The sequence below is a fragment of the Microcaecilia unicolor genome, chromosome 9, assembly GCF_901765095.1.
Source record: "Microcaecilia unicolor chromosome 9, aMicUni1.1, whole genome shotgun sequence".
NCBI classification, from domain to species: domain Eukaryota; kingdom Metazoa; phylum Chordata; class Amphibia; order Gymnophiona; family Siphonopidae; genus Microcaecilia; species Microcaecilia unicolor.
This window is the reverse complement of record NC_044039.1, coordinates 158,202,085-158,227,038: the sequence shown is the minus strand read 5'-3', so window position 1 is coordinate 158,227,038 and position 24,954 is coordinate 158,202,085. Positions and strand designations below refer to the sequence as shown.

The 24,954-nt window shown below is 44.9% G+C and overlaps 1 protein-coding gene across 1 annotated transcript in view; it reads left to right on the top strand.

The window, feature by feature from the left end:
- The window catches only part of MIS18BP1 (MIS18 binding protein 1), a 328,661-nt gene that overhangs the window by 201,252 nt on the left and 102,455 nt on the right, over window positions 1-24,954 (top strand). Inside the window, exon 12 of the mRNA XM_030214962.1 lies at window positions 11,638-12,514. Within this exon, the coding sequence (XP_030070822.1) occupies window positions 11,638-12,514 (877 nt within the window). The remainder of the gene's footprint in view (window positions 1-11,637; window positions 12,515-24,954) is intronic.

Below are 24,954 nucleotides of genomic sequence, written 5' to 3'. Positions count from 1 at the left end.
TTCGGCTCTACAGTTCTATGCGGTGGTCTTCATGCTGAGCTCTCTCGTTCTAAACCCGCTGAACTGTGTAGTTTTTTGCTGTCCTTCACTTTCTAAATACTTACAATTCCCACTGAACTCCTTGTGACCTTGGGAAAGTCACTTAACCCTCCATTGCCCCAGGTATAAAACTTGTGAGCCCTCTAGGGATAGAGCCAGTACCTGCATATAATGTGTACAACTCTGCATACATCTAGTAGCACTATAGAATGATTAGTAGTAATGGTAGTAGTAGTAGTAGTATCTGCCGAAGACCCATTTTATTCCTATAGCCCTACTGCAAATGACATGCGCTAATATTTGTAATAGACCCCCAATGTTTTTTTTGAGTCTGGTGTACTTTTTTTCTCTGCCTTTGTTACTGTAGCCATTGTAAATTTTTAATTCTATATTGTTTTATTATTTGGGATTTATTTATTTTGTATCTTACTTTATTATAAACTTCTCTGAGCTTTTTATAAGGATGGGATAAATGGGATTTTTTTTCCCTCACATTGAAACAAAACTAAGGGCCCTGTTTACTAAGCCTTGTAAAGGTGCATTAGCGTTTTTAATGCGCGGTTAACTATGTATGTGTGTTAACCGTGTATGCACCTACAATATCCCTATAGGTGCCTACAGAGTTTGCATGCACTTATTGTAGGCGCGTTAAAAATGCTATCGCATCTTAGTAAACAGGGCCCTAAGTAAAGGAGATAATTTTATAAAAGAGTACCTAGGTTAATTGTGCAGGAAGGTGCCTAATTTTATAAAATACTAACACCAGTCTTGCAAAAATATGCCTACCTTGATGGCGTAAGTTCTATGCATAAAGTGCTAGTGCATAATTACAGCTATGCCCAACTCCACCCCTGAATACACTATTCTACAGATATGCACTTAATTGCACTCTGAGTATTTTTAGGTATGATCTGATTTTATGAGAGGTCTTTTACACATGAAAAGATTTATGAACTTACCCTCAAAATGGGAACAGCCCCTTTAGTGTGTGTTTAATAAGCTTCAGGTTTTCCCATTCGTGGTTAAAATAACATCCAGCCAGTAAGCTGATCTAAATAGCCAGTGCAGCTACTCAAATAAGTATTGTTGACTGTAGCCATCCCTGGATTTACAGCATATTAGCCTGGTGATGCCACTGAAATCATGTAAATGCCGAGATTCCATATAGTACTAAGACGCATCTGTCAGTTATTTGGTTGGCAGTGATATTCAGTCCACTAACTGGATAATTTTCTATATGAAGTTAGGACAGCAGAAGTACTATCCTAACTTTGTCCGGTTAGGTGTCTGGATATCAGTTGCATATCACTGATAGCTAGATTGGTACCAGCCATTATCTTGAATCTTGGATATTCATGCTGGCTACTATCCAGATACTGGCATGAAATACTTAGATTTAATTTGGTCATGTCATCTGGCATTTGGGGGGGGGAGGAAAAATTGACTGCCCCCAGCTCAATATCAGCCAGCATAAGTTTATCCAGTCCAGCATAATTCTAATGAACAGTTCTCTGTGTAGTTTAGTCAAAGTGAGGATAAAATAAATTTTACCCATGTAGAGTTGTATAGAAGAAAGAAAGACAATAAGTGGCTGTAGCAGGGGCGTACCTAGGTGGGGCCACGGGGGCATGGGCCCCCACAGATTTAGCCCTGACACCCCTCTACTTTCGATCCCGCTGCCACCGACCCTCCCCTGCCACTTTCGATCTCTCCCGCTCCTGCCAGGTACCTTTGTGGTGGGGTCCTCAACCCCGCCAGCCGAAGTCTTCTTTAGCGCCGGTCTCCAGCAACTTCCATGATCGTTTCTGTCAGTCCTGACATCCAGCGTGCATGTCTTGTATGTAGCCCCGTGCAGGACGTGCATGCAAGACGTCACGAGTCAGATCAGCGAAGGCGCTGGAGACTGGCGCTGAACAAGACTTGGGTGGCAGGGGTTGGGGTACCCCCGCTAGCAAAGGTACCTGGCGGTGTAACAGGGGAGGGTTGGCGGCGGGAAGGGGGACCCATCTTCCAGTAGTGCTCATAGGCAGCAGATTGCAGCAGTTTAACAGAGGTGAGTCCAGGTGACTTCAGACCACGGGATCCTTGACATTGTCAGAAATGGCATGGCGCTGGAGTTTTCTGTGACCTCTTCCATATGCCTTTCTAGTGTCTCCTTGCGAGTCTCCATCAAGGCAGAGGCTATCTGTCAGACTTTGGTGAGGCTCTTGGCTTTGCAAGTGATGGTTCCCTTTCCCTCGGACAAGAGAGGTTCTGGAAAGTATTCCATTTATTTCTAGTACCCAAGAAGGAGGGTTCCTGTTGTCTGATTTTTGGACCTCAAGCAGATGGATCAGGCGTTGTGCATTTCATCTTTTCACATAGAGACCCTCCAGTCATCATTGCGATGCAAAAGGGGGAGTTTCTGATATTGTTGGATGTGTGGGAGGTGTACCTTCACATCCCAATTCTCCCGGATCTACGATTTTCTTCATTTTGCGGTCTTGTGAGGCCTCTACCATTTTCAAGCCTTACCCATCAGCACTGAGAATCTTCTCCATGGTGATGATCGTAGTGATGGCCTTTCTCCAGGAGGAAGACATTCTGGTGCATCCGTATCTGGCGAAATCAATCGAGTAGAGCCGGAAGGCCACGTCTCAAGTGGTGCATCTGCTGCAGCACCTGGGTTGGATAGTAACTTTGACCAAGAGTTCTCTATCCCCCAGCTAGTCCCTGGAGTATTGAGGGGTGGGGGTTTGACACTCTTGATGGGATGGTGAGTCTTCTGGAGGCGAGGGTGCTGAAGATCCAGTCACAGATTCGTCAACTTCTCGGATTCATATGTCCATCAGTCTGGGAGAGTCATGGGATCCATGGCAGCCACCATAGAGGTTGTTTCGTGGGCAAGGGCTTCATGCAGCCCTGCTGGCTCAGTGGTCTCCAGTTAGATGCCCTCTCTTGCAGGGTCTTGCTTTGAAAGTATGTGCGGCACAGCCTTCAGTGTTGACTGGATCAATGCCACCTGAGTTGGGGCGTGCTCCAGGACCCTCTAGACTGGGTGCTGGTGACTACGGATGCCAGTCTGTCTGGGTGGAGGGCTCATTGTCGAGGTTGAGTGGCTCAGGGGCACTGGACGGTGGAAGAATCTCAGTAGTCGATCAATCATCTGGAAACCCGGGTGATACTGCTTGTGCTGCTGGAATTTCAGCTGCTGCTGCGTCTAAAAGATGTATGGGTGTTGTTGGGCAATGCGACGGCGGTCACTTATGTTAATAGACAAGGGGCGACAGAATCTTCTTCTGGCACAGGAAACAGCCGCTCTTATTATTTTTGAGAAATAGCTCAAGGTGAATTACATTCAGGTACACTAGGTATTTCCCTCTCCCTAGAGGGCTCACAATCTAATTTTGTACCTTAGGCAATGAAGGGTTAAGTGACTTGCCCAAGATCACAAGGAGCAGCAGTAGGATTTGAACCAGGCACCCCTGGATGTCAAGGACAGTGCCCTATCCACTAGGCCACTCCTCCACTTATGGTCTGGGCAGAGTGTCACCTTCAGTTGCTTTCGGCGGCTCGCATTGCAGGTGTCAGCAATCTGGAGGCAGATGATCTCAGTTGTCATCTCCTGGAACCGGGAGAATGTGTCTGGGCCCCCTTCACGTTTGAACTCATCATCAGTCGGTGAGGAGGCCTAATCATGGACCTCATGGCCACAACCAAGAACTCGAAGGCCTCATGGTTTTTCAGTCACAGGATGGAGCCGTTGGCAGAGGGCCTAGACATCTTGCTCAGACCTGGCCTTTTCGGGGGTTGTTGTTTGTCACGTTCTTCAGTGCATTCAGGGTCACAGCGGCCAGGTAGTGCTGGTGACTCCCGATTAGTCACAGCACCCATGGTATGCAGATCTAGTGCAGTTGTGGATAGGCAATCCGCTTTGGTTTCCCATGGTGGACTGCCTGCACTGCCTGCACCTTTAGGGTCCCATTCGAATTAAAGATGTGGCTCGGTTGTCGCTTACTGTTTGACTGTTGAGCAGGCGTGGTTGCTGAAGAAGGGTTATTTCTCCAGTGTGATTCAGATGCTCTTGAGTTCTAGGAAACGGTCCACTTCCTTAGCTTATGTTCGAGTCTGGTGAATTTTTGATTTCTGCTGTGGGGAGAGGGGTTTGGTTTCTCTTCAGGCCTCCGTAGGTCATATTCTGGATTTTTCTCCTGCTTGGGTTGGAGAAAAGGTTCTCTTTCTTCCTTTCAGGTGCATCTGGCGGCACTGGCTTATTTTGGGGTTTCGTTGCAAGGGCAGCGATTAGCACTCCATGCAGATATTTTCTGTTTTTTTTCCAGGGGGGGGGGGTCAGACGGTTGAGGCCTCCTTTCCGCCTTGTCATTCCTCCATGGGACTTCAATTTGGTGTTGTCGACCTTGGTAAGGGCACCCTTTGAGCCGCTTCAGCAGGCCTTGCTTAAGAATCTTTCTGTTAAGGTATTTTCGGTGGTTATCACTTTGGCTCAGCAAATTTTGGATTTGCAGGCCTTGTGTTAGGAGCCGTTCCTGGTCTTCTCTCAGGAGAAGATACTGGTTCCAGCTTTCCTGCCTAAAGTGATCTCCACTTTTTATGTCAGTCTATTTCTCTGCCCTCCTTTTCTTGGGAGGATTCTTCGCAGTCGCTATCAAAGCTCGATGTCCGCAAGGTAATGTGGAATTTCAAAAGACAGACTATCTCTTTGTGCTCTTTGAGCCTCTGTTGCTCTCTGGATCAAGGAGGCTATTTCGTCAGCATATTTGCTGAGAGGTAAGGTGGCACCTCCGGTGTTGCGGGCCCATTCCACGAGGGCACAGGCCTCCTGGGTGGAGCATTTGCTCATTCCTCAACTTGATATTTTTAGAGGAATGGCTTGGTCCTCATTTCATTCCTTTGTCCAGCATTACAAGCTGGACATCCAGTCTAGGCAGGACATTTCCTTTGGGGCTATGGTGTTGGTCTAGGAAATTTCCCACCCTCAATGAGTACTGCTTTGGTACTTCTCACTCGTCTGAAATGGTCTGGAGCAGATGATAAGGAAGGAGAAATTAGATCTTACCTGCTAATTTGTTTTCCTTGAGTCTCTCCAGACCATTCCTGCGCCCCGCCTGAGAAGAATGTGATGCTAGGGAGTATGTTGCAGGGTTTATGGGAGTCTGGGTGCTGCAAGTGTCAGATCTCTGTTTTATGTTCCACAGTCTCTGAGCAGATGTGCTTGACTGATTCCTGTATTGTTTTGGGTGTTCAGTTCTACCAGGGGGTTCCTTGGGGGGCACTGCTGTTCCTGTTGTTCCTGTGATTAGATTGGTTCATTGCTCTACCTATTTTTGCTTAGCTGTGCTAAATACTGAATAGGTCAGGGTTGCACAACTCCTTATACAGTGTCACTAGTTAGTAGTTCTCAGTCTCCCTCTGCTGGTAGGAGTGCATTTACCCTCTCGTCGGAATGGTCTGAGACACTCAAGGAAAGCAAATTAACAGGTAAGATCTAATTTTTCCTTACAAATTAAAGAATTTAACACAGCATGCAGAATATCTATAAACAGTCTTATAGTTTTCACAGCCTACTTCAGAAAGCAAGCCTAAATGTAGCTGGAGATAAAAATAATTCTTATTCAGAGAGCAAGTGATTATCAGTTATGTTTAAAGCTGTCCTCTTCCCATCCCCAGAAACACATCAGCTCAGAATAAATTTACACCACATAAGCTGTATATATTTAAGTTAATTCACATAACAGGTGGGCATTAAAAAAGAAAACAGTTTCCTGCAGAAATGCATTTTAAGATTTTGCTCTGAGGATACATGTTACTATTATATTCAGTCCTATGTGGGATATTTCTACCATCTCACTCAGATTTGGTAAGAATTATTTTTAAGGCATTAAAATGTCAGAAATTTAAGGTTTCTAGGCCACTGTTTTCTTGTGGGCTGATAAAGCAATTTAACTGGCCAGAAATGGCTCCTGGCCAGTTAAATTGCTTGTTTGGGGTAAGCGATAATTTTCAGCAACACTTAAACTGTTAGCGCTGCTGCAAATAACTGGTTAGTGCCAAACTGAAACCAGCTATTATTTTTTTGGGGGGGGGGGGGGGGGGCAGGGGCAGAGTCAACATTTGACTGGTTAAGTGCTGATAATCAGTGCTTAACCGGCCAGGGTAACAGCATAAATAGGACTACATAAAAGCAGTTCTAGCTTTATATGGTGCCCTATAGTCGGTTAAGTGCTGAATATCATGCTTAGCCGGTTCCACAAACCTGGGAATTCGGTGTCAGTGCCTGGACAGGCTGCTGCATTGAATTTCCAGGTGTAAGGCGAGCGGCAGTCAGCAAAATGCTGATCACCACTGGCTGAATGATTAGGCCCTTGGAGTCTAAATTTGATACTGAATATGCTGATGGAGCCACCTTTACAACCTCTAAGAATCCACTTTTGATGACCCCATTTATGTTTTGATGGATTCTCTAGTTCATCTTTGACTCCATGACCTGTTTCATTTCAGGTACATTGATCTCTAAAACATACAAGTCTGCAAAACTTTCATAGCCTTGAAACTCTTGAATTATCAGTACTAACAAAGCAAATTTTCTCATTATTACAGTAAATTCATAGAGGATATTGGAAAAACTATTGTAACATCAGAATTAACTTTTGGAACAAGACAATTGTTCTTAATACAGCTTTATCTGGAAAAACTTCCACAGTTTGTAATTTGTTTAGCTAGAATGGGGAAAGTAAAACTTCTATTTTCAGCATCACCTTTTACTTTTCTCATTCTGGCTAAACAAATTACAACCAAGAAAACTACCTTAACATTTAGAAAATAAAGAAAAATTATTCTTATCTATTATTGCATAATTATGAGTTACAGTGGTGGAAATAAGTATTTGATCCCTTGCTGATTTTGTAAGTTTGCCCACTGACAAAGACATGAGCAGCCCATAATTGAAGGGTAGGTTATTGGTAACAGTGAGAGATAGCACATCACAAATTAAATCCGGAAATCACATTGTGGAAAGTATATGAATTTATTGCATTCTGCAGAGGGAAATAAGTATTTAATCCCTCTGGCAAACAAGACCTAATACTTGGTGGCAAAACCCTTGTTGGCAAGCACAGCGGTCAGACGTCTTCTGTAGTTGATGATGAGGTTTGCACACATGTCAGGAGGAATTTTGGTCCACTCCTCTTTGCAGATCATCTCTAAATCATTAAGAGTTCTGGGCTGTCGCTTGGCAACTCGCAGCTTCAGCTCCCTCCATAAGTTTTCAATGGGATTAAGGTCTGGTGACTGGCTAGGCCACTCCATGACCCTAATGTGCTTCTTCCTGAGCCACTCCTTTGTTGCCTTGGCTGTATGTTTTGGGTCATTGTCGTGCTGGAAGACCCAGCCACGACCCATTTTAAGGCCCTGGCGGAGGGAAGGAGGTTGTCACTCAGAATTGTACGGTACATGGCCCCATCCATTCTCCCATTGATGCGGTGAAGTAGTCCTGTGCCCTTAGCAGAGAAACACCCCCAAAACATAACATTTCCACCTCCATGCTTGACAGTGGGGACGGTGTTCTTTGGGTCATAGGCAGCATTTCTCTTCCTCCAAACACGGCGAGTTGAGTTCATGCCAAAGAGCTCAATTTTTGTCTCATCTGACCACAGCACCTTCTCCCAATCACTCTCGGCATCATCCAGGTGTTCACTGGCAAACTTCAGACGGGCCGTCACATGTGCCTTCCGGAGCAGGGGGACCTTGCGGGCACTGCAGGATTGCAATTCGTTATGTCGTAATGTGTTACCAATGGTTTTCGTGGTGACAGTGGTCCCAGCTGCCTTGAGATCATTGACAAGTTCCCCCCTTGTAGTTGTAGGCTGATTTCTAACCTTCCTCATGATCAAGGATACCCCACGAGGTGAGATTTTGCGTGGAGCCCCAGATCTTTGTCGATTGACAGTCATTTTGTACTTCTTCCATTTTCTTACTATGGCACCAACAGTTGTCTCCTTCTCGCCCAGCGTCTTACTGATGGTTTGTAGCCCATTCCAGCCTTGTGCAGGTGTATGATCTTGTCCCTGACATCCTTAGACAGCTCCTTGCTCTTGGCCATTTTGTAGAGGTTAGAGTCTGACTGATTCACTGAGTCTGTGGACAGGTGTCTTTCATACAGGTGACCATTGCCGACAGCTGTCTGTCATGCAGGTAACGAGTTGATTTGGAGCATCTACCTGGTCTGTAGGGGCCAGATCTCTTACTGGTTGGTGGGGGATCAAATACTTATTTCCCTCTGCAGAATGCAAATAAATTCATATACTTTCCACAATGTGATTTTCCGGATTTAATTTGTGATGTGCTATCTCTCACTGTTACCAATAACCTACCCTTCAATTATGGGCTGCTCATGTCTTTGTCAGTGGGCAAACTTACAAAATCAGCAAGGGATCAAATACTTATTTCCACCACTGTAAATAATAATAATTGATCATGGATAGCATGTGACTTGTTATACAACAATTTAACATTAGGGAACACATGGGCCAATGATCAGAAGCAAGCACAGGCGCTAGAGGCTATTAGCACCATACCAGTGCCAGCGTTTGCTACCGCACCATGATCAGAGCCCCCGAGCGCGTGAAACAATGTGCTCTCGGGTTCTGAACACAACTAGCATTCAAATGCTTGCAAAACAGGGCTATTGGCATAAGTAGCATGCAAATGCATGCTAAACATGTTCCTCCCCAATGGCTAGTGAGCAGCACACCAAACATTGGCACGCTGTCCACAGCAAACCCTACGCCAGCTCGGAGCTGGTGTTAGGGTTTGCAGACCAGTGGGGAGGAATGGTGAGCCCTGTCCAGCATGCATTTGCATGCTAGCAGGCCCCCCCCCCCCCCAATACAGCCCCCCCCCCCCTCAGCAGGAACCCTAACCCCCCACCCCGAGCCAGCGACATTAGGGGCTGGAGGACAGGCGGACTTCCAGTTGGTCTCCAGCCCCCCCCTAAACCCCCCCCCCCCCCGGCATCCTCCCCAAAAAAGCCCTGGTGACCCAGTGGGCTGCAAATCAATCCCCCCCCCCCCTCTTTCCCGCCACCCTGCACTTTTGTTGGAGGAGGGAGGTAGACTCTCTCCTCTTCCAGCAGCACCACATCAAAGATGGCGGCACCTAGCCCGCCATTTTCGAGGCAGCACTGCTGGAAGACAAAGGAGCCTACCTCCCTCCTCCTACAAAGGTACAGAGAGTGGAGAGGAGGGCCGCTAGATCGCCAGGTCAGGGAGGCTTGATTTGCATCCCTCTGGGCCACCAGGGCTTTCCTTGGGGGGGGGGGAGGGATGTTAGGGGGGTGGGAGATCCACCGGATCTCCAGCCCCCCCCAAACGTGTGTCGCAAGTGGGGTCGGAGGACTGGAAGTCCGCCGGACCTCCAGCCCTCTTGTCACTGGCTTGAGGTGGGGGTTCAGTGGGGGCAGTAGGCCACCAGGGCCATGCTGTTTGGGGATCTGGTGATCCCACGGACCTCCAGCCTCTGTGTTTGATAGATCTGGCCGTTTGACAGCCCAGACCTGTCAAACAAGTATGGGAGGATGGGCTCAGGCACAATCTTCCCGCGCTTTACCCTATGGTCAGAGATAATAGCACACATAAATTTGCACGCTAGTATCTCTGATCATAAGGGCTGTTCCAGCGCTGTTTTTGGAGCGCTGTTTGGAACAGCGCAGGGCTTTCGATCATCTGGGCATCAGAACATATAAGAGCTCTGAAAGTAGTAAGCTTATGGTAATGCTGAGAGATGAATCCTGAACTAATATGAAGTAAACTTTTATTGGAAACAGGCAGTCTAGAAGATGTAAGGAGGCAGCATTTAGGGTTCAGATGGAGATAATTAAGCGCCTAGAACCAATTTGGGAAGCTGCAGAAAAGTCCAAACTATTTGTAGTCAGGGAAGGGGCAGCAGAATGGATAGGTGGAACACAGAGTTCGAATGCTTCGGCTTAGTTCTTGGACCCTTGACTGAGGTAGTGGCTAGATTATGACACGGGGAACCACAGTAACCATGGGGATGGGTGGGAACAGGGACAGAGCCCACAGGTACGTGGACAAACTTTGTCCCCTGTGTCATTTTCTACTTTGAAGCCTGTTAATGAACTGGACTGATATTTATGTTTGAATGATGCCTATGAAGATATATTGATTTTTTTGGAAAAACAAGCAGACATACTGGCCACAACTAGCAAAATTTGCATGGGGGATCCTGTACATCCTGCTACCACCACATCTTCTAAGAAGGCAACTTCCATTCCAGGAAGGACTATGGAAGACAGAAGAGCTAAATTGAATCCTGAGATTGTTGATGATTTCTTACTCATTCACAGATTTAAAAAACCATAACAGTGCTTCATAGGGCATATTTTTCCCCTCTAGAGCATATAGAACGGGTTGTGTTCTATACCCCTGGACATTTTAACAGTGTGAATTAGGATTCCTTCATGTAGTAGAAATCACCCATTGTTGGGGTTGGAAGGGGTAGAGGGTGGTGTTTGGAAGGAGGGTTATTATAGCTGCTCGTTGTTGTTATTGTTTTCTATTTGTAATTTATACACAACAGTTGCACATCATATTGTTCCTTTTTATACTTTAATAAAAAGATTTAAATATAAAATCATAAGTGTTCAAGGCTTCTGCAGATGAGGACAGAGCCCACGGGGCTTGGCAGGGACGGGGATAGAACCTGCGGGGATAGAGACAGAGCCTGTGGGGATGGGGTGGGGACGGAGACAGAGCCCATGGGGATGGGGACAAAGTTTGTCCCTGTGTCATTCTCTAGTAGGAGCTTGATGGAAAGAATATTGTTACAGATTAAGGAACTTTCAGTATTTTCAGAAGTTGACTAGAGGGCAGTGTGTTTACTTTGAAAGGTCCTGAGTAGAAGCCATAGCAAAGCATTCATCTAGTAGTTTAAAATACCTGGGCAAATAGTCTAGGCTGGGGTAGAGACAAAGAAGATAAAGGGGATAACCTCACCATTAGAAATACACTACAGATTAAACTAGGCCTTGTATGGTGGCTGGAAATGTTACTGACAAGAGAATTTCTTTGTGATAGATTAACAGCAAGAGACAAAGGTCTATGCTGTGTAGATACAGATAAGCCAAGTGCCAGAGAGCAACTGAGAAACTTAACAGGGAAGTTAGATGGTACATTTAATGCAAGGAGAGACTGTATATTAGTATGTGGAAATTGCTAATTAGAAGTCTTTGATGAAGCATCCCCATGAAGTTCTAAATAAAGCATTTAAATGGTACACCACTGCCATGCCTCATTTGTAGAAAGGGGAAGATAAAAGCTTAGTTCCTGATTTGGAGAGCTTACCTAGAGGGCTAGGCCTGTGGCAATATGCATCAGAAAATGTCTTTCTTTAGTATCAAAAATACACAGAACATGTTGTATGGATGCATTTTGACAGCGTGTGACTATAGTAGTGGTGTTACTTTTTTTTATAAATAAAAGTAATGATGTATAACCCTGCATTCCAAAGAAACTTGTAGAAGGCCATGTGGTAAAGATATATAATATGAAAATATTTGCTTTTTTTTTTTTTTTTTTTTTTTAGAAAATATAAAGGTGTCCAGGAAAAATTTGAAAGGGAAAATCAAGATTCCTATCAAGAAACATTGCCTCCAAAAGTATATTTCAGACACAGAAGAATGTGAAGCCAAAGAGAATGTCATTTGTAAGAAGACTGGCCCAGTTATTTTACTTACACCAATAAATTCAAAAACTAAGTTACAGAAGAAATGCATGGAGCACAATTTAACATATCATAGTCTTTGTGAGACCATAACTGAAAAAAGTACAGAGAACAGTAGGTCTGAAAACAAACTTGACATCACAAATTCCTCTGAGTCTGACCACTCAGAGGAATTTGAAAGAACAACTCAAAGTATAAAAGGCTCTTTACAGAAATCATCAAACTTGATAAAGAGTTCTTCAGAAGACGGCCAGTCTTCAGATGAAGAATATGTTTCTTTAGCTGTTAAAAGGAAATTGAAAGTGTCCTGTGAACAGAAAGAACAAGATTCTAAGACTATGTTAAAGCACTTGACCATGCAAAACAATAAAAAGAATTCTACAGGAAATCAGAAAATGGGATATTTCCAACAGACCCCATTAAAAAATAACCTGTCTTTATCAGAGGAATCAGACCAAGATAGCAGTTTAGAAGTAAAAGATACCCAGAGAGTTGTCCGATCATTGAACGATAAATTCCACTGTGACAAAGAAGATGGTAAAAGATTTCAGATTAAAGACTTGAAATCTAGAACATCATCCACAAAAAAACCTTTGCAAAAAGCCAAGGATGCTCGGAGTTTATCAACTGGCAAGACAACTGAAACTGAGAAGAAAAGGCATCAGAGATCCACTGACCCCTTTGTAAGGCTCACTGAAGAAGAGAGCTGGACTGTGAAAGAAATGGAACGGTTGAAAAGGTAAGTGTGAAAGTTATCACAAAATACACTTTAGTAAAAGAGCCCCTAAGTTTGTTGATAATAGTAATAAATGACTCTGTACACTTTCTTAGAAAACTGCAAAAATATGTTTAATTGTATCATGGTCAGAATAGCAATCAGCAGAATTACAAATGTTTTCCAGAAAGTCAATTACAAGTCCTGTATTATAATTAGTAAAATGTATGGCTACCTTTGTGTCTCAGCTTTGGCTCACTTTCCAGAGAAGTTACTTCACAAACTACCCCAAACATACAGAACAAAGATAAGAGACAGCCTTGCAGTTATTGTACTGGATGAAGCCAGCAGTCCAAGGAAGGAAAAACATTACACGGACAGTCTCTTGTGCAGTCGTGGGCAGAGACCTGTGGAGAGAACATAACAGAAAAAAACAAAGTTCCTGGGAGAAATGCAATGCAATCCTCTCTGCATCCAGCAGGACAAAAGGAACTACATAAGATAGTCCTGCTGGTAGATCTTTTTACATTACTACTACTCATCATTTCTATAGCACTACTAGAGGTATGTAGCGCTGTACACCTGAACATGAAGAGACAGTCCCTGCTTGACAAAGCTTACAATCTAATTAGGACAGACAAACAGGACAAACAAGAGATAAGGGAATATTAAAGTGAGGATGATAAAGTAAGGGTTCTGAACAAGTGAATAAGGGTTAGGAGTTAAAAGCAGCATCAAAAAGGTGGGCTTTTAGCTTAGATTTGAAGACGGCCAGAGATAGAGCTTAACGTACCGGCTTAGGAAGTCTATTCCAGGCATATGGTGCAGCAAGATAAAAAGAATGGAGTCTGGAGTTAGCGGTGGAGGAGAAGGGTGCAGATAAGAGAGATTTACCCAGTGAACAGAGTTCCCGGGGAGGAATGTAGGGAGCGATAAGAGTGGACAGCTACTGAGGAGCTGCAGAGTGAATACACTTATAAGTCGATAAGAGGAGTTTGAACTGTATGCGGAAACGGATAGGAAGCCAGTGAAGTGACTTGAGGAGAGGGCTAATATGAGCGTAACGACCCTGGCGGAATATTAGTCGTGCAGCAGAAGTTTGAACAGATTGAAGAGGAGAGAGATGGTTAAGTGGGAGATCTGTGAGAAGCAAGTTGCAATAGTCTAAGCGAGAGGTGATAAGAGCGTGGATGAGGGTTCTGGTAGTGTGCTCAGAAAGGAAAGGGCGAATTTTGCTGATATTATAGAGAAAGAAACGACAGGTTTTAGCAGTCTGCTGAATATGTGCAGAGATGGAGAGGGAGGAATCGAAGATGACCCCCAAGGTTACGAGCTGATGAGACAGGAAGGATGAGAGTGTTATCCACAGAAATAGAGAATGGGGGAGGAGGAGAGGTTGGTTTAAGGGAAAAGATAAGCTCAGTTTTGGTCATGTTTAGTTTCAGATGGCATTGAGACACCCAAGCAGCAATGTCAGACAGGCAGGCTGATACTTTGGCCTGGATTTCGGCTGAGATTTCTGGTGTGGAGAAGTAGATCTGGGAGTCTATCAGCGTAAAGATGATTAACTGAAAACCATGGGATGAGATCAGAGTGCCAAGGGAAGAAGTATAGATGGAGAAAAGAAGAGATCCCAAGACAGATCCCTGAGGTACACCAACTGACAGTGGGATAGAAGTAGAGGAGGAGCCACTAGAGTATACACTAAAGGTACGCTGGGGGAGATAAGAAGAAAACCAGGAAAGAACAGAGCCCTGAAATCCAAGTGAGGACAGCATATCCAGGAGTAGGCTGTGATCAACATTGTCAAAAGCAGCAGATAGATCGAGAAGGATGAGGATAGAATAGAGACCTTTGGATCTGGCCAGTAACAGATCATTGAAGACTTTAGCAAGCGCTGTTTCAGTTGAATGAAAGGGGCGAAAGCCAGATTGAAGTGGATCAAGAATAGCTTGAGATGAAAGAAAGTCAAGGCAATGGCGGTGAACAGCATGCTCAAGTGTCTTGGATAGGAAAGGGAGGAGGGAGATGGGGCGATAGTTGGAAGGACAGGTAGGGTCCAGTGAAGGTTTTTTAAGAAGTGGTGTGACTACGGCATGCTTGAAGGCAGGAACAGTCTCAGTGGAAAGTGAAAGATTGAGGATATGACAGATAAAAGGGATGACAGTAGGAGAGATAGTGTTAAGTAGATGGGCGGGAATAGAATCAGAGAAACAGGTAGTTAGTTTAGAGGAGGAAATAAGATGTGTAGTGTCCTCTTCAGTGATTTCAGAAAAGGAGGCAGGGGTTGGAGGGTTGAGAGAATGGACTAAGGGAAGGAGAGGTGGAGGTGACCTGGTTGAGAATTCAAGTTTAATCTTGTGAACCTTATCATGAAAGTACTCAGCCAGAGTCTAGGGGGAAAGTGAAGGGGAAGTTGGAGGTGAAGGCACTTTGAGGAGAGAGTTCAGTGTGGCAAAGAGACGTCGAGGGTTTGAGCCAAGAGAATTTGTCAACTGGATGTAATAGTCCTGTTTGGCAAGTAAAAGAGCAAGACTGGAAGGAGGTCAGCAAGAATTTGAAATGTATGAAGTCAGCATGGGTATGGGATTTCAGCCAAAGGCGTTCGGCAGAGCGGGCACAGGAACGTAGGTAGCGGATTCTAGAGGTCAGACAAGGCTGGGGTTTGATACGTTTTACAGAACGGGGAATGGGAGGAGCGAGAGTATCCAGAGCAGAGAAGAGAATAGTATTATAGGAAGACACAGCCTCATTGACAGACTTGGATAACATAGTGGTAGAGAAGAGATTTGAAACACTGGAGGACAGCGTAGAAGGGTCAATAGCCTAAAGATTCCTAAATGTATTGGTTAAGATTGTACGGAACTGGGGAGGAGGGTGTTTAAGTGTGAAAGCTATCAGATGATGGTCAGAGAGGGGAAGAGTTGAGGCACAGAAATTGGAGAGTGAGCAGTTTGAGAAGTGGATAAGATCAAGACAGTGGCCATTCTGGTGAGTGGGGGCAGTGGAGCACAGTTGAAGATTGAAAGATGTTAAAGCAAGAAACTGGGAAGCATACGAGTCAGAGGGATCATTAGCATGAATGTTAAAATCCCCAGGAATGAGAGAAGGAGATGAAGGTTCAAGAAAGAAGGCAAGCCGGGCATCAAAGTCAGTGAGAAAGGAAGAAAGGGACTTATCAGGGGGTCGATAAATGACTGCTACTCGGAGAGGCAGAGGAGCAAATAGACGGATGGAGTGGACTTCGAAGGAAGAAAAACAGTGAGACTGAGGTGGAAGAAGAGGTTGAAATCTACAAGAGGGTGAGTAGCCCGACACCACCTCCGCGGCCAACCAGGTGAGTAGTATGGGAGAAAAGATAACCTCCATGGCATAGGGCAGCGACTGTAGCAGTCTTCTGGGTAAAACCAAGTTTCTGTTAGGGCAAGCATATAGAGAGTACGAGAGATAAAGAGGTCATGGATGTAGGAAAGTTTGTTACAGACAGAGCCGGCATTCCACAGAGTGTGAGAAAGGCAAGGAAGAAGGGGGGAGGAGAGGAACAGAAATTAGATTGGAGATATCGCAGTGTGACCTGCACAAATAGGATGAGAGCTGATGTGGAGGACCAGGATTGGGATTAATGTTCCCAGTGGAGAGCAGAAGAAGGAGCAAGAGAGTACGGAGAAGAGTAGGAGAGGTATGACGACAGCGACGAAGGCGAGATGTACTCAGATAGAAAGGAGATGGATGAATGGAAGGAAGGAAATGTTGAAGGTTGAGAGCTGAGAAAAAGGAAGAGGAAAAAGAGATGGTGAGATGATGAATACAGAGGGTGGACAATGTGTTCCTGCAGTGTACCATAGGGAATGGCATTGAGTTGGGACATTAAGGGTACTTACCATGTCATCTGGGACAGTGCCGTCCTGAGTGAGTGGGTGTTATCCCCTCCTAGCTGTAGATGGAGGTAGAGAAAAACTGATCTCTTCCAGTGAACTCACCAGTATAACCTGCTGGTGCTCAGTATTTTCTCTACATCTAGCAGATGGTAAGTTGTCACCAGCCTGAAGTTGTTCAGGCTGGTGCTCCTGGTCCATGTCCTAACTCCCAGCTCTTCAGGGCCACAGCTGCACAGCTTGGTAGAGCCTAATGGCAGGTCCCAGGCTCCCGGTCCCCAGACCAGTCCTGGTAGAGCACAGAGTGTGACTCAGCTGCCCCCGTCGTGCTTTTTAGTGGATACTGGGTGAGGTGTTGGGGCCCTGCCAATAGGATATGGGTGCCCATTCCCCCCTCCTTCATTGCCTGTACTCCCTGAGGCTGATGAATAAAGCAACTGCGGAGTTCTCGTGGGTTCTACACATCGAGAGATGCACAGAGGAACTATGCACGGGTGTTAGCTTGTGCAGGAAAACACAGCACAGGTTGTATTAAAATGTGTGCTAATGAGCTAATTAAGGTGCTCTGTACAATGCAGAGAGTGTACCACCCATTTTTGATGGATGTTTATTAATCCAAAACGAAACCAAGTCTGATAAAAAAAATTTTTACCCTCTATCATTTTTCTTTTATTTTTCATTTAGGGAAGAAAGACTTCAGTAAAACCAGCGTTACAGTTGAAACGTAGCTGTTGTATAGCACATCATCCATCAGAAATTCTCCCCATCCTATTTTTTATTTTAAACATTTTTTGTCCTTTTGATATGTATATTTTTTGCAGTAAAGTTGAAATATGAAAATGTAACTTAGTTTTGGTTTAAACTTAAAAATCAGCCCGACTTAATCTCTGCAGAGCCCATCCATTCTACTGCACAACACTTCTTCAGGAGCTGCCAACTTCACAGTGGCATCCCAAATAAATTCTATACTCTCCAATATAACGATAAAAAATATACTGATCAGTGGTACATCCTTATAAAACATGCCTCAGACTTGCCTTATTGATGATCTCAGGCTCACCCATCAACATTCTCTGGCTTCAGATTCCAAACCTTCCAGTCATAAATCAGGTCTCAGTGTATGATCTCTTGTGACAGTGTTTCAAGCCTTGTAGATTTTACTGTTGATAAGATGATATTGGCCTATAGTTTTGTGGAAAGAGAGGGTCCCAACCTGGTTTCTATAGTACCACAATTCATGCCTCTGTGAAAGACCCTTAGACTAGTTCAGTATTTAAATCTGACTGAATAACAGAAATAGTTTTGATAATGGCAATTTCTTATCCTCCATGCCAAACAAGTACAGATAAGTGGGTTATGTCCCCTGGCAGCAGATGGAGTCAGAGAAAAACAGCTTAGAGAGGACTTCACACCCTCCCCCCCCCCCCTTTTTTTTTTTTTTTTTTTAGAGGGCTAGTGCTTTCTTCAGCTCCTCACTATTTCTCTGGCTCCAGCTGATGATGCAAACATGTTGGGCTTGGTACAACAACTTCAGATAGGCAAGATAGGCCACTTCTGGGAGTCACCCGAGGACAGTGAACGGAGGTCTGCACAGAAGTTTTGAAAGACAAAGAAAGGAGATTTCTGCTTGGCACTGACAAGAGTGAAGGCTCTGCCCTGGGCCTTCCTGTATAATTTTGCTACAGGAAAGTAAGCTAAGACTCATGGCTGCCTATCTGTGCTAAGGATTAATTGTCTAGGCTAGCTGTAGATAAACTGTCACCTTCATCCTGATAAGCTAATTTTCAGCTGGAATTGGAAACAGGACCCTGCGTGTGCCAGAGATCAGTCACAAAGAAAGTGTCTCAGGGTGAGAAGCCGGGGTTCATTCCTGAAATTTGGGGAAGTCAAATTATCATTTCTTTTGCTATAGGCTGGTCTAGATTCATGGGCATAGTTATATAGCTAGATATATTTGGCTTGTAGTTCTCAGCTATAATTCTCAGCACTGACAGAGATGTATCTATATAGATTTATATTTGGTGCAATCCTCAGTGAGACATATCTATATCTTTCGTATTATCCTAGTATTTATTGCATGGTTGCTTGCTTTTTCCACTATTATATTTTATTATCATATATATATATAAAGTACGTTTGGCATTGCTTCTTCGGAATTACCAGTGAGACAAAGAACTTGGGTTAAGTGCAGTTTCTTTCTATTGTAGTGAATCCCCTAGACACTATAGACACTAACGGGTCCAGATAATTGCTATATTAGGTGAATGCTGTCTCTGGGCTATTGTTTACTGAATACGATGATTAGCTGATCAGTAATTACCACTACAACTTCAGATCCCTTGACCGAGTCCCAATATGACACAGTCTGGGAAGAGGCTGCACTGAAGCCTTTTTCTTATTTCAAAAACAGTAATTGGCCAGCAATGGTGGGAGGGAGGGGACAGGGAAAGGGACCTGGCACTACCAGGTTTAGTGCCCATGAGCTCTGGAGACTAGTCTCTGTAAATTCTAGCACTAATCTGTTCTCAAAGGGGAAAGGAAATCGACCCCAAAAGACTGCTGACTTGGTATATAGTCCACTGGGAATCGGATTCCCAGTGGACTATATACCCGATTCCCAGTGGACTATATACCCGATTCCCAGTGGACTATATACCAAGTCAGCAGTCTTTTGGGGTCGATTTCCTTTCCCCTTTGAGAACAGATTAGTGCTAGAATTTACAGAGACTAGTCTCCAGAGCTCATGGGCACTAAACCTGGTAGTGCCAGGTCCCTTTCCCTGTCCCCTCCCTCCCACCATTGCTGGCCAATTACTGTTTTTGAAATAAGAAAAAGGCTTCAGTGCAGCCTCTTCCCAGACTGTGTCATATTGGGACTCGGTCAAGGGATCTGAAGTTGTAGTGGTAATTACTGATCAGCTAATCATCGTATTCAGTAAACAATAGCCCAGAGACAGCATTCACCTAATATAGCAATTATCTGGACCCGTTAGTGTCTATAGTGTCTAGGGGATTCACTACAATAGAAAGAAACTGCACTTAACCCAAGTTCTTTGTCTCACTGGTAATTCCGAAGAAGCAATGCCAAACGTACTTTATATATATATATGATAATAAAATATAATAGTGGAAAAAGCAAGCAACCATGCAATAAATACTAGGATAATACGAAAGATATAGATATGTCTCACTGAGGATTGCACCAAATATAAATCTATATAGATACATCTCTGTCAGTGCTGAGAATTATAGCTGAGAACTACAAGCCAAATATATCTAGCTATATAACTATGCCCATGAATCTAGACCAGCCTATAGCAAAAGAAATGATAATTTGACTTCCCCAAATTTCAGGAATGAACCCCGGCTTCTCACCCTGAGACACTTTCTTTGTGACTGATCTCTGGCACACGCAGGGTCCTGTTTCCAATTCCAGCTGAAAATTAGCTTATCAGGATGAAGGTGACAGTTTATCTACAGCTAGCCTAGACAATTAATCCTTAGCACAGATAGGCAGCCATGAGTCTTAGCTTACTTTCCTGTAGCAAAATTATACAGGAAGGCCCAGGGCAGAGCCTTCACTCTTGTCAGTGCCAAGCAGAAATCTCCTTTCTTTGTCTTTCAAAACTTCTGTGCAGACCTCCGTTCACTGTCCTCGGGTGACTCATAGCCCAATTAAAACATGCATTCCTGCTGTCCAGTAGATGGAATCCAAGCCTTCTAAGACAAAGAAGTCCAGTGTTGATGATACTCTCCCTGAGACTGTTGACGCCTCCAAAAGGGGCACACTGGTGTTATCACATACTTGGGGGTTATAAATCTGTCCGGTTACCAGCTTCACCCCCTGAGATGAAATGCGTGAACAGAGTCTTTGGTCACCAAGCACTATCCATAGGCTGATAGATAAACAGGAAATGTCCAAGCAGCCATCATACTCTTGTTCACATAGATGATTGAGATTCAGGTCTGTATGTTGACATACCTCAGTTGCACACAGGGTGACACACCTGGCACACTTCTACAAAATGATCATATTCCCCCTTTCCCTCCCTTTGTTTCCAGTATGTCTAAAAAATAAAGAGTGTTGTGACCCTTTTCAGGTAAGTCATAGTAGTTCAGCATGTCATCCAGTGCATTTGGCCTGACCTGGGAGCAGGTAGAAAAGCAGGCACCAACTAGGTGAGTGCTGTCTGCTCTCCCTCCACTTGCTTCCATTATATCTGGAAAAAGAGAGGTGACACACTGCAGGTAAATTGTGGCAGTTCAGCACATCAGCCTGGCCTGGGAACAGGCAGGCAGGGAAGCAGGCACCAGCTAGGCGAGTACAATCCACTCTCTTTGCACTTTCTTCCAGTATGTCTTGGGGGGGGGGGGGGGGGGGAGGTGACACTGCAGAGGTCATAGCAGTTGAGCAGATTGTTTGTTTGGCCTGGCTTGGGAGCAAGCAGGCAAGATGCGCCAGGTGGGCAGATGCAATCTGTGGAGGTTTAGTACCCAGCCAAAAGTGAAGCTGGAGAAGTTCTCCAGATTGAGCTGTGGCCCATGCAGTGTGTTTAGAGTAAGACCTGGTCATCCCTCCTGTTTTGATAGGAACACCAGTCTTTTTATGCTGGGCCCTTTATCTCCCTCTTTTCCTTATGTAAGACCATAATTAAAGGGATTCAGGGACCTCCATTGGTTTGAGTCTCTAGTTAAACAATCTTTCTTTTTTTTCTGTAGTGTGTCTTATTCTAGGCAGCTATATGCAATGGCTCCAGATCAAGTCCTCCCATGTTGGGTCCAAGATCCCATGAAGGGGGCTACTATGACCTTGCTGCAGGTTACAATATGCAGAGGAGAGAGGTCTTGAGCATCCCTACACATGACTTAACAGCTTCTGGACAGGTTAACGTCTGATGAGCCTTGCATGAAGGGGATGCTAGGAGCGCCTTTGTTTGGATTCTCCGTATTGCCTGGCCAGGACTACTTCAAGACAGGGCCACCATGTTTCAGCCATGTTTCTCAGAAACTCCCACATAGAGTGACACATATGAGAGCCTCAAACAGGTTGTGCAGTTTTATCCTCTCCAAAAGGTAAATGTCTTTTAAAGAAGTCTTGGAACGCTGACTAGAAGTACTTATAGAAGGTCCTTCCTCACCTCAGGCCCTTTCTCCCAATACTGGCCATTTTGGTCCAAATTGAAAGGCCAAGAGCAGTATTATTGCAGCAGCTCCCTTCCTTCCTCAGGAAGGTAGTTTTGGACAAAAGGTTTGAGTGGGATAGACCTCTCCTTGTTGCAAACTGATGTATTTTAGCTGTTCTCCTTCAAGGAAATGTGCAGAGTCCTTTCATTCCCTGCAGGGGAATCTATGAATCAGTTAGGAGTATAGTGAAAGGGGGAACGTCTTTAAACAGCTTTATGTCCACTATGAATATTCACTGCTAAGATAAATGAATTGTTTTATATAAAAAAGAAAAATTATTATTGAAAAGAGTTCTACATTTTGGAGAAATAAATTAAGTACATAAGTACATAAGTAGTGCCATACTGGGAAAGACCAAAGGTCCATCTAGCCCAGCATCCTGTCACCGACAGTGGCCAATCCAGGTCAAGGGCACCTGGCACACTCCCCAAACGTAAAAACATTCCAGACAAGTTATACCTAAAAATGCGGAATTTTTCCAAGTCCATTTAATAGCGGTCTATGGACTTGTCCTTTAGGAATCTATCTAACCCCTTTTTAAACTCCGTCAAGCTAACCGCCCGTACCACGTTCTCCGGCAACGAATTCCAGAGTCTAATTACACGTTGGGTGAAGAAATATTTTCTCCGATTCGTTTTAAATTTACCACACTGTAGCTTCAACTCATGCCCTCTAGTCCTAGTATTTTTGGATAGCGTGAACAGTCGCTTCACATCCACCCGATCCATTCCACTCATTATTTTATACACTTCTATCATATCTCCCCTCAGCCGTCTCTTCTCCAAGCTGAAAAGCCCTAGCCTTCTCAGCCTCTCTTCATAGGAAAGTCGTCCCATCCCCACTATCATTTTCGTCGCCCTTCGCTGTACCTTTTCCAATTCTACTATATCTTTTTTGAGATACGGAGACCAGTACTGAACACAATACTCCAGGTGCGGTCGCACCATGGAGCGATACAACGGCATTATAACATCCGCACACCTGGACTCCATACCCTTCCAAGATTGCTTAATGAGAGAGACCAATGAAGATTTTGGTTCATTTTGAATTCCCTTGAGTCAGCTTGGGAATGGCACTACTCCATTCCTAATCTCTAAATAGAATTTTTGAGAGATTGTGGTTTGTGGGAACACTATTGTTATATTTATAAATATTTGATTCTAATAACCTTACTGATTTTTAGTTGAATTTTGCCTATTATGATCACTTTTCCCCGTCATGTTTCTTCTGGAAGATGCCTTCCATTCTCTTTTACATCCTTGGTTGTTGGAAGAATAGGACCAGCATAACTATGATAGTATTGAGTGATACATCCTTTGGTGCTGCAAACTCGTGGGGCAGTCGGGCATTCTGTTGGCTTGGTGGGGAGAAGGAACAGCTGTGCTTTGAGCAAGGGAGAGCGATCGCGGAAGTGGCAGTCGGAGAAGATTTCTGGCGGCAGCGGGCCACAGTGGCGGAGTCGCGCCACGTGTAGGGAGGGCTGGATTGTGGAGGTTTCGCTGCCCTGCCCTCAGATTGCTCGGTGGCGGGAGGCAGTCGTGTGAGGCTCAACATTGCTGGATTGGTGGAGGAGAAACTGCCTACGGTGGCTGGAGCGGAGGGGTGGCGGTAGTGGCTGGTGGAGCGGGCCGCTGTTCTCTGCCTTTCCCTCCCCTCTCAGAAGACGTTGTGGAGAAACGGCGGGGATGGTTGGAGACAGAGAGAGGAAAGGTACTGGATCTGTGGACAGTGTGCAGAGCGTGACATCGGGGCTGAGAGTCTGTAGTGCATACAGTTGAGAAGGTGAGGACAGAAGCTCTGAAGCAGAGGGAACACGTGCTGAGTAAGGAAGTGGAGGAGAGGGGTGATTTGACTTTTCCAAAGCTTTTAAAATTTCCTGGACTGAGTAGAAGGTTTGACAATTGGCCTGAGAGTGGATTGGGGAGAATGCCGCCGAAGAAGGGATTAGAGAAATTTAGTTTTACATCGGTACCTAGCAAAAAATCGCCTGAGCAGGACGGGCCTAAAATGGCGGCAGCTTCGGCAGCATCTGTGCCGGACCAAATAGAAGTCGGGGCAGAAGAGATGGGTGAGATCACCAAAGTGGAGGTGGTAAGCTGGTTTAAGGAGTTGAAGGCGGACTTGGCCGGGGTCAGAGGAGAGATACAGAAAACCCTTGGAGAAATACGAATGGATTTCAGAGAGTTGGGGATGCGTGTTGGAGATGTTGAGGAGGGCATGGAATCCCTGCAGCAGGACATGGGAGCTATTAAGAAAGTGGTAGACAATGATGTGGTGGAGCTGCAACAACTCAGGGATCAGGTGGAGGACCTGGAAAATCGGTCCCGTCGTAATAACCTGAGGTTTAAAGGGATTCCAGAACTGGATCTGTTCAGTAATATTGATGCAGTGATTCGTGAGTTATGTGGATATATATTACAGCCAGAAGAAGGTGGTCTATTGCCGGACTTGGGTATCCAGAGAGCACATAGAGTGGCAGGTCCGCAAAGGAGGACAACTTCAAGAGACATAGTGGTATGTTTAGCAGACTTTCCCTTGAAGGAGAAGATCTTGACACAGGCGAAACAGTATAAGGAAATTCATTGGAAAAATTGTAAGATAGGAGTTTTTCAAGACCTAGCATGGACTACTCTACAGAAACGTCGTTCCTTTAGAGAGGTTACACTCTTTATGCAATCAAAGGTGATTAGATACAGATGGCTCTTCCCCTTTGCAATGTTGCTTACGGTGGAGGGGAAGTCTCATAGAGTGAAGACTTCAGGAGAAGCGTGGTCGGTGTTGAAATCTCTGGGCTGTAAAGGGATTCCAGATCAACCGGAGGCGTCAGGCGAGGTCAGTGAGACCAGAAGGCGTCGACATGACAGAAGGTGGAGATTCGCAGGAAGCATTTGGCTCAGCAAGCTATTTGAAGGACAATTCAAGGGTGTTAGATTGTCTGTTATACTTCTTTTTGCTATGGGCTATTTATAATTAAGAGAGTTACCCGTATGGGATGGATGTGGGGGAGTGGGCTGAGGGGGGCCTTAATCTGGCCTTAATTCTGGGGGCGTGTGGCAGTTCTTGGAAGGGTGGTTGATCTCGTGGGAGAGGGGTCAGTAAGGGGGGATGGGTTTGCGGGAGGGGAGAGGCGTGGAGATGGGGAGACGGTGGGGGGAGGGAGTATAGGGGACATGAGGGAATTCAAGTAAGAAGAAGGTATGGGGGAGGGGTGGGGGGGAGGAGGGGATGAGGGGCGAGGCTCTTGTTGTGGGCACCTGGAATGTTAACGAGTTGAATAATCAGGGGAAACGTAGTAGAGTGTTCAAGGAGTTGGGTAGATTGAAATGGGATGTAATTTTCTTGCAGGAGACGCATTTGCGACCAAGAGACACCCATCTACTGCATAGGAAAGCTTTTCGGGAAGTGG